Source organism: Juglans regia, chromosome 6 (assembly GCF_001411555.2).
Source record: "Juglans regia cultivar Chandler chromosome 6, Walnut 2.0, whole genome shotgun sequence".
NCBI lineage: Eukaryota > Viridiplantae > Streptophyta > Magnoliopsida > Fagales > Juglandaceae > Juglans > Juglans regia.
In genome coordinates this window covers 14,437,429-14,448,358 of record NC_049906.1, presented here as the reverse complement: position 1 = coordinate 14,448,358, position 10,930 = coordinate 14,437,429, and the positions used below count along the sequence as shown (strand labels likewise).

Here is a 10,930-nt window from a genome sequence, read left to right as displayed (position 1 = left end):
ATTGTAAGAATGAATTAATCTCTTGGATGCAATGCATGCCAAGCCATTATATAAAAAGGGTGATGTCTTTAATGGGACTCGTTTGGTGGGTGATATAATATAGGAGAGGAGAATACAAAATGATTAGCTCTTCGATAAGGACAGCTTAGAAGTCTGACGTGGCATACAGGTGTCTACATATGAGTGGTGCCAAATATGAAAGGGCGGCGCACCAAACAGACAGGAAGAGCTGGATTGTGGGGGGGGAGGGAATGTCTGTGATGTGTATGGTTCACTTGATAATATTGCAAAACTGTGTGGGATTGTGATGTAAATTAAACCCCTTATGGAAAATAAATCTTAGCACACAAAATTGCGGTGTGGGGAGAGAGAGAGAGAGATCGGGGTGGCGTGAAAATGTCGAACCGTCCAAAAAAACCTTTCATCTATCAGCAACCCCACGCGCAATCAATAACAACTCCCTGGTCTCGATCTATAGCATGTATATATACATTTATTATTCCTCTTTTATCTCCCACCAGCAACATTCGATCGATCGCCAACCTTGACATATTATATACATCTTTCACATATTCAGAACTAGCTAGCTTTCTCTGATCTCTATCTTCAGAAGCGTTCTGCAGCCAAGCCTATACCAATATTACACCTTATCTGATCTCTGATCTCGTTGATCTGGTCTCCTCTCATAAACGCAGCAGCAACACGTTATTCTGTGAGTATGTTTATGATAATTGTTTTGTTTAAAAAATGTATCGTGCACGTATAACATTCCAAAGTACGTACCATGTTGAGAGTTCCAGTTCTTTTAGTGCATCTTTTACTTCTGGAAATGGGGTTTGTATGTGATGTATGCAAGTGATCATGATATTTCAATGATGTATAATTCCTAGTATATTGTGTCTGATCTACGAAGTCTGAGATGTTTTTCCTGGATTTGGGTGTTAAATCTGCACCATGATGCAAGTATGCCATATATTTGGCCTGATGATCAATCAGATCTGAATTGATTAATGGTGTTATCTCAACGTCGATCTTAAGTTCCTTCATAAAGAATTCCTTATCCCTTTACTATTTTTGAGAGAGGCAGAGATCGATCACCATGCAGTAGTAGCCCATGAGCTTCCTTTTGCATATAGTGTTGTAGTATATAGTACTGTGTTGAAAGTGGTTGTCCTAATTTCCCAACTATATTTTGAGTGAACTTAATTCATGTCTCGACTCTCGATCGTGTGGTGGTTGTGAAAACGTTTTCCAACATCACCATGAAAGATTAAGTACAGGGCTGGCCTGTTCGATCGGGGGGAGTGCACTGCACTCAAAGAAACATAACACGCTTGGTGCCAGCAAAAGTCAAGCTTTTCGGCCAACTTTTGTGTTCAATATACTTCGCCTAATCAAGCTCAAGATCTCTCTCATGCAACTTACTAAGCTACCCAGCCGGCCGTTAATTAGTACCTGTCCTTAAGATCTTTGGTGGGTTCCACTTTTGGTCTGCCATTTTATGTGATACAAAACACATGCTAACCAATACTGTTGGGTCCCACAAAGAAAGTTCACAACATCATCATCATCATTGCCCATCATACCTATATAGCCTTATTAACATGCTTTACTGTAGTGGATGTGAATCATAACTACATAATATTTTCAAGGCAAAAATGAGTAGTAGTACTGGAATTAACAGTACTTCACTGCCCTGCGCGCGCGCCTTAATATATCTCTCACAATCATATCTACCGTGTACAGTAGTTAATAAATGAAATTTAAGGTTGTCTTTGATCCAGGGACTTCATAATCATGTCATTAATATTAATTACAAGCAGATCGATGATCATGAAATGGATCGAATTTAACATGCATGAAGCTGGTTAAAAGCATTGAATGCAGGAACGTCTTTATATTTCGATTCCTTCTCTCTCTCTCTTACACATGTTTTGTCTGTGATCTGTCTCAGGAGAAGATCATATAATAATTTCAATGGATCAGATGGAGTCTTCATGTGTCCCACCAGGCTTTAGATTTCACCCTACAGAAGAGGAACTCGTGGGTTACTACCTCAGAAGAAAGATTAACTCCCTGAGAATTGATCTAGATGTTATTGTTGACATTGATCTCTACAAAATAGAGCCATGGGATATCCAAGGTACTTTAAAACTGCAATAATTATCCAGACGAAGATATTAATATGCTCATCTGCTTCCTCTCAAGTCAATGTTTCTTTATTAATACTCGAGTAATTAATCCTTATTCTAATGCCAAATACAATGTTCTGAGCGGCAGTTGGTTCATTTTGACCATCCAAACATGTACAGAAATACTACTTTTGCAAGTTGACGCTTATATACTTTCATATATCTGAGTGGTAATCTACCGAACCAACAAGCTGCATGCTCGCCCACTGATCTACATTCTAGAAAATGCGACTAAGAAATTCATTTCTTTTTACTTAGGGGAGTTGGTTCCAATTGCATGCATGTTGTGTCGTGGCTTATAATTATATGGGTAAATTTTGTGTGTATTTTCCACAGCAAGTTGCAAGCTAGGGTATGAGGAGCAGAATGAGTGGTACTTCTTCAGCCACAAAGATAAGAAGTACCCAACAGGAACACGTACTAATAGAGCTACAACTGCTGGATTCTGGAAAGCAACAGGGAGGGATAAGGCCGTGTTGTCCAAGAACCGAATCATAGGGATGAGAAAGACTCTGGTTTTCTATAAGGGACGAGCACCCAATGGTAGGAAAACCGACTGGATCATGCATGAATACCGTCTCCAAACATCTGAACAGGGACCCCCTCAGGCATGTTCATCAATAACCAACTTATATATATATCTCTAGTACCATTAGTTGATACAGTATATATATGCAACGAATTTAATTAGTTGAAATATATAATATATATATATATATATATATGAGTAATGTTATATACCAAATTACCATCCTATTATGTAAGATGTGACATCTATATCACTATTGGATGATAAAAAATCATCTAATAAATAATTATTAAATAGTGATAAATGTGCTACATCTTGTAGTGGGATGAAAGTGAGCAAATTATTGTGTGGTGTATAGAATCTTCCACACACATATATATAGAGAGTAATGTTACATGTATTTACAGTTTTACTTACACTTTTATTTACAAAACTCATTTTATTAGTTTTCTTTTAAAATTCAAATTTTGAATTTCAAATTTAATGATTTTCAGCATCAATAACTGACATGTGGAGAAGTAAGTTTTTTGTAAGTTTTTCTTAATTACATTTAACATTATATATATATATAAGAGAAATATTTATATATTTGTAAATTGACGTGGAAGACACACCTTCTACAGTACCGCTAATATGATAAATTATATTGCAAATCAAATTTCATCTTGCTAGTGATGTAGAGGTTATCGATGCGTCCTCTTACCTTGACGTACAAGTACGCGCGAAGACTGACTCATATAAGTACGTGTATAAGAAGGCGGTATTACAGTTCAAACCCAAGAATGTTACTTATTCAAAGACGTATCATGTGAACAAAAACAAAAGTTGTCTAAATTAGGCCAAAATCCACTATTTTAAAAGGACATTTTGTGAGAATAATTAAGTAGTCTTTCGAAGTAGTGATCAAATCGATCGGAAGGACTTTTGACTGAGGCGGCGAGGCCATTAATGTAGTAGTAATCATACTACTACAATTTTAACCAAAAGTATTTTACGGGAAAATAAATATTTATTTCAGATTATTTACGACGAGAATAATTATTTATGATAAAAATAAATTTATTTTGATAAAAAATAGTCATTTTTATAAAAAATAACTGATCATGAATTAATCAGTTTCTTGTGGTGTTAGGAAGTGTTAATTAAATCACTATTTGCAACAAAATGTTTATTTATATTTTAACAATATGCATATGTTGGTGGCAACTGCAGGAAGAAGGATGGGTGGTGTGTAGGGCATTTAAGAAGCCCAGTCCTAATCATAGACAAGGTTTCGAAGCTTGGGCTCATGCTTTCTATTTCAGAGAAAACAGCCAAGTCAGGCAACCTTCATTTCCAGATCATCTGACAAGAACAGTACATGAAGATCATCATCATCAGGCCGTTCATCCAAATGAAGCTCCAACTTTTCATCATCAGCCCATGATCAATTCTTCATCAGTTCTACTACATGAGCAAGATCATCATGATCAGCTTGTTTACAGCCATACTCTTTTGGAGAACCAAGTACTCAATATTGATCAGCTGCCACAACTGAATAGCCCCAGTACTGTATCAGCAAGTTTTGCTGCAGCAAATGAAGGTTTATTGCATAATAATTCTGTCGCCATTGAAGATTTCGATGAGGAAAGGAGCACAGCTATCAGCAGCCATTATATTGATTGGAGAAGTTTGGATGACTTGCTCGCATCACAGCTGAGTAGTACTGCAACAACATCCTTAAACCATCCAAACTTGCCTTCAATATCTCAGATCATGAATTAGCTAGCTAGAAGCTGATCAAAAACAAAAATGCTAGCTAGCTAGCTAGCCAGCCAATCTCCTTTTGCAATATGGCTGCATGCATGCTAGCTTTCCCTGACTCATAACAAATGCTCATAATTAATAGCTGCAATCTTTATCTGCATGTAAGATTAATATGATATTGTAACTCATAATAATATATATGAATTAGGTTTGAGTATTGTCTTTCAATTAAAAGAGACTAGTGATCGATCCATTAAAGTTTTAGGGTCGTTCTTGCTAGCTAGGGAGAAAGTTTCCATCATGCATTTGATAACTTCTTTATGATATTTTATAATTGTAAATTGTGCTCAACTGCATGCATTTATTGTACTCGATCTATTAGTTTTTATTATATCCTATGTATAAGATTGCATCAATTTGTAACAAAATCCATTAGTTTTCGTTTCCCATGCACGGGTCCATTAATTTGAAGCTTATTATCAAGCGCTTGTACGTGGCCTGAAAAACAATCATGGGCCGGAGATCGAGCTATAGGCACTACTACCACTGTTTCGTGCTTATTATAATTTCTATCTTTTTCTACAAATTAATTAGTATCTTAATTGGAGATTTCACAAACAAGCAAATGCCTTGACGCATGAGTGATTCAGATCTATCTCGTTTGTTTTCACAAAACTTTTCAACTCATTTCATTGAATATAATAATTACAATTTTTTCAAATTATCACGTAAAATAATATAAACAATTCACTTTTTTAAATCTTAAAATAAAAATAATATTAAAAAAATATATTCTAACAATATTTTATTCAATTTTTAATTTTCATCTCATCTCATCTCATTTGTAAAAACAAACGAGATCAATTGTAACCAGAATTTCATCTCTAGTATTAATTACTGTTTTCCATGATCCCGACCAGAATCTGGCCAACTTGACCACCCTAGCTAGCTCTTATCCATGTTTCACAATGTTTGCCTCGCCATTAAAAAAAAAATCATAGCCACAACGTCTTGATCACATTATTGAATGTGAAAATTTTATTTTGCACCTACCCTTAAGATACGTACTACATGCATTCTTTTAATTTCTTTCAACATGTACTTATAAAAACTATCAATATTATACAAAATGATAAAAAAATTTACATCATAAAGTATGTGTACACTTTTTCACTTTGCACCAAAATTAAAGGAAATCAAGAGATCGAGATGACATTGGGTGCTTGTTAATTGGTTGAGTTGTACTTCATGAGCTACAACAAATTTCTTCTCGTGGGACAACCCGTGACAGTTTTTCTATGATAATGATAGGCTCTTAGTACTACTCTCCTATCACTATTTTATTACTCTATGTATTTGAAACTTTTATTTTTTTATTAATTTCTTTTACGTATTTTTTTAACATCCTTAATCATTAAAAAAAATTAAAAAAATATACAACTTCACTAATAGTTACTTTCTAAACTATTAAGTAAAAAAATTAAAAAGAGTAGTAAATGTATGGGTCGTAAGAAGTAGTAAGTCTATCATTATCCTTAAAAAAAAATCAAAGCATAATAAAGTTTTTATAGTAACTAATTAAGAAAGTTTTTTAAGCTTCCATATAATTAGCAATGTGTGTTATGTGTGCTAATAAAAAGGATTGCAAATAGATCTTTTCGCGGTTGGTCCTTAGGTACGGTTCTCCTGTTTTTCAAAGAAAGAAAAGTGTAATTTATTTATTAATTATTACATTTTTATTTATTATAAAAACTTTATTATTCATATTCATTATTTTAGTTTGTTATCGATTACTTTTTATTATTTTAATTTTTGACTATTTTTTATTTTTATAATTTTAATAATTAAACATTTGTGATGAGAGATTAATAGTGGACAATCTACTTGAGAAAATAGGGTTTAATAGTGTGTGTTGCATATGCAAAAAAAAAAAAAAAATGTTGTAATTTGAGGTGAAAGTTATTAGTTTGATAGTTTAAGATGAAATTTGAGAACATGGTGGTAGTGGCAGAGGCTTTGACGCGGGTGTCTTTTTCGGAGGAGCAGCAGAGGGTATTTTCGTGAGAGGCTCCTGAGAATGACGGAAGCAAAAAGAGAAATCCCTTCTCTCCTCCCTTTTAGGTTCCAGTTCATTATTCTTAATTTGTAGATGCTAAGATGTGTACTCATAGTTCTAGTTTGAACATGTTAGGCTAAATTTCTAAGACTAAGTTTTGGGGAGTAACCCATCATTAGATTGGAGTTGATTTCTCACTTTTCCATTGATTTCATTTTGATAATCTTATTGATTTGTGGGGCCTGTTATATCTGTGAAAGTTTGGAATTCTACTTTCTAGTCGTGATTTGTTGTTGATGTAAGGCACAACTAATGCTTGATTGTGATATAAGACTCCATAATTTTCCATCTTACATTGACCAAAACTTACTCTACAATTTAGTAAGGAATTTCGGATAAACTATAAGCTGAGCTTGAATCATCTTATTTTATTGTCATTATCTCTTTCAATGAGTGAATGACTGAGTAAAGAGGAATATGAGAACTACTCAACAACAATCCATGAATGGGTTAGACCTGAAGTTTAGGTGTTTGATAAATTGTCTCTTAAACTTTTAGATCACATTTTGCAATCTTATGTAGTTTCCTACTTTATTTTGCTATATTTAGTTTCATACTTTGTTTACGTCATTTTCAAGGTTCTTTACTTGTTAAGTAGTAGGAATGAACTTGATACTTCATCATTTCGATTTGGACCCAAATGTAGATATGTTCACAGCTTGCTTTTGTAATTAGATTACATAAATCATTTCATACACTTTCTTTTTACATAAACCATAAGATTTTACATAGCATTTTCAAGATTGTTTTAATACTCTTGTCCCTATGGAATACGATCTTAGATTTATCCTTGATACAACTTGACACTTCTACACTTGGAAGAATAGATTTGGACCAACGTCAATATATCATTGAAATAACATAAAGACACTCATACAAATATATCAAACAAAAGAAACACAGAGTATCTAAAATTGTAACTTGTGTTCTTTTAAAGAAACAAAATTATCAAGTATTGAATCTAAGTCAAAATTTTTAGCTATTTCTCTTTCAATATAGACAACTAGGCAGGTTTGGGGGGTGGGATGAGATACAAAATTCTCATCTCATCTCATCTCATTATTACATATGTTTCAAATCTTTATACGAAATATAATAAACAATTCAACTTTTTTAAATCTCAATTGACATTTTTCAAATCCCAAAACAATAATAATATTAAAACATAATATTTTAAACTTTCAAACAAAACACAATTTTGCTAGAAACACATATTCAATTTTTTTGCGAAATCTTGTTTTAACAATCTTCATAGCTGAAAATGCTCGTTCACTGGTCGTTATAGATACTGGAAGAGTCAAAACAAGATGAATCAATCTATCAATAAGATAGTATGTCTTTGATTTCTCTATCTCTACCAATCTTCGACATAAATCTGCAATGGATGACAAATTCTGAGACTTCGGATTAGTAAGCACATCAACTTTAAAATGTTTCAATTGAAACCTTAAATTATTTTTCTCGTTCTCAAAAAAATCAAAAGGATAATACTTTTCTGCAAGACAACAGATATTATCAATATTAAAGGATTTATAAGCAACCTTTGGATCCAAAGCTGAGCTAAGGGTTAAAAGCTTTGTCGCTCATTCACTAAACCTATTGTCAAGCACTTGCATTTGAAAATCTATAGTAGCATTAAATATTTCAAAATGATAATGATGCTCTATCGTAATGTGATCTCGTTGATGATGACCACGACCTTGTGCATAATGAGAGCTCAATTCTGGAATGTCAATATCAAATTTCTTGAAGAAAGAGACAACATTCTCACGTAGATTTTCCCAACCCTCATTTCTCAACTTTTGAATAAGTCCTTTTGTAGTAGAAACCATATTCATCGCATTCAAGATGTTTTGAGATTTTTGCAGCAAAACTTGACTAAAAACATTAGTAATACCCATTATTTCCTTCATTAAATATAAAATAAATATAAATTGAAATAATGTAATCATTTTATAAACAACATTCGCATCCTTGTGTTGAGGGTAAGTGGATCCTTCTTTTATTATGTTTTTAAGCACCGAGCAAGTGGCTCCAAACATTCATAGTAGACTGCAAATAGAATAAAAATGAGAACCCCAACGAGAATCAGCGACTCATTTGACAACGCCAATTTGGTTAGCTCATTTTCCACTTTCAAGTTCATCAATAGCTATCATATGTACAATTTCTGTTGCCTAAGCAGCTTGCAGTTCATCATGACGTTTACATGAAGTGCCCACCATATTGATAATGAAATTCAAATTTGAGAAAAACTCATGAACATAAACTAACTCTCTAGATGCAGCAACTAATGCTAACTGTAATCGGTGAGCAAAACAAAGAACATAGTATGCATATGGGCAATCTTTAAGAAATAATGCTTGCAATCATTTCCATTCACCACGCATATTACTAGCACTATCATATCCTTGCCCACGAATCTTGAATATCAAGATAATGATGAGAAATAACTGCAAATATTTCATTCTTTAGAGCCAATGCAGATGTATCTTTAAGATGTACAAGATCAAAAAACCGTTCTTGTATAAAACCATCATTATCAACAAATATCAACATTATAGCCATTTGCTCCCTCTTAGAATCATCTCGTGTCTCATCAACAATAATGCAAAATTTTGAATTTTCAACATTTTCACGAATTTTATTTCTCACTTTTTTAGCAAGAACTTCCAAAATCTCCTTTTGAATTTTGGGTGAAGTATATTTTGAAGAGTTAAAAGCATTTTCTAGAACAAGTTTTCCAACCTTGTCATTATACAAAGCCAAGAGTTTAAGCATATCAAGGAAATTATCTCGATTTTTTTACTCAAGGGCATCATCATGACCTCTATAGGCACATTCTTGAAATGCAAACCATCGAACAACATTAATTTTTTAATCTAAATCGATTTTTGAGAATTTGTTTGGAGCTTTTTTTTTTTTTTTTGAAAAGAGCCGATAGCCATGCACATAGTAGCCTGTCTCAATTTTATTAATAAGTCCTTACTTATGGCGGAGGAATACCATGGTTACAAGCGAGACATCTGGGAGATTACAAAGAAGCCAATAAAACCCTCCCAAATACAAAACAACAAACATAAAGCAAAGAAACAAACCAAACAAGCCTATATAATAAAGCCAAAAAAAAAAACTCTAAACAAGCCTAAAAAATACCACAATCAACGAAACTAAACAAAAGAACAAACACTGATATTGACCACAAAAAGACCATCACTACATGCCTCTTGCACTGAACACGCAAAACACCTCTGCATTAAAGCCATACACCATGATTTTTGCACCAAATTGAAGGCCCCATTTATCGACCCCGATGAAACCCTGCAGCAAATAAGGTAGCTCATGCGTGTTTCTCCATTCCACATCTCCTTCTCTTGCACCCCGTTGAGCTAACCAGCCTACAACATCGTTCCCTTATCTAAAAATATGAGATATCTTGTAGTCCATGGTTTGAATCAACTCTTGAAGCTCCTCCCAATAATCCTCCAAATACCAGATGCCACACTAAGCTTTCTTCAACCATGACAGGACAACGTTTGAGTCAATTTTGATATCAACTGAGGACAAATTTAATTGTTTACACTGTCTAACACCCTCCAATAAAGCCCATAATTCAGCTTGGGTACTATCACCATAGCCTAGGTTCATAGAAAATGCCAACAAAACAGATCCCTGTACATCTCGAATCACTCCCCCAGCCCCCGATGATCCTAGGTTACCCAGACTACTCCTGTCCGTATTTAATTTGATTCTGCCCTGTGATCGTGTAGACCAAGATATTAGTTGAATTGGTTGTTGTTGAATATGAATTGGAAAAATATTTAGGCTGTGAAGAATGTAAGAATCGGCTTAAGTGAACCTTTTAAACTTTGAAACTCCTTGGCCGAGCATGCCTACCCAGTGTTTGATAGATAGAATGCCATTACGCCTAAACTGACTCAAACTTCTCTTCCATACGTGCAGAGCATCTTCTGCCCCATAGTCTCCAATAAATGATAGTAGGCATTAGACTGAGAATGACACCTATTTGAGAGGAATTAGAGGCTCTCTGAAACCAGTTGAGACATGTTTCACACCATGATCTTCCAATCGGCAGGCCACTAAGAGAACCACATTTTTTCCAAACCTCAGATGCAACCTCCCCATCAAATAAAACCTGATTTAGATCTTCATACTTCCCTTGCCTACAACAGTTACATTTCGAAACTAGAGGGATCCCAATCTGCCTAATTTTGTCATCCACAGCTAGAGCACCATGCATGCCTTCCACATTAGCACTGAATTTTTTATGGAAGTATGTTATTCCATATCTATTTGTGCCCCTCCAGAGTCGGACTTCTTACTCGG

The 10,930-nt window shown here is 34.2% G+C and overlaps 1 protein-coding gene across 2 annotated transcripts; it reads left to right on the top strand.

Moving 5' to 3' along the window:
- The first annotated feature begins 496 nt into the window (after positions 1-496).
- Positions 497-4,738, top strand: LOC109009076 (NAC domain-containing protein 30-like). Of its 2 annotated transcripts, none has more exons than XM_018989420.2 (4): positions 497-712; positions 1,955-2,143; positions 2,529-2,800; positions 3,934-4,738. In XM_018989420.2, the coding sequence occupies exons 2-4, from the start codon at positions 1,978-1,980 to the stop codon at positions 4,483-4,485; spliced, it is 990 nt and encodes a 329-aa protein (XP_018844965.1). In that variant the 5' UTR covers positions 497-712; positions 1,955-1,977; the 3' UTR covers positions 4,486-4,738. The 2 variants fall into 2 exon arrangements, with proteins under 2 accessions (XP_018844965.1, XP_035547102.1); XM_035691209.1 differs by having other exon boundaries at positions 497-716.
- Positions 4,739-10,930: the final 6,192 nt, after the last annotated feature.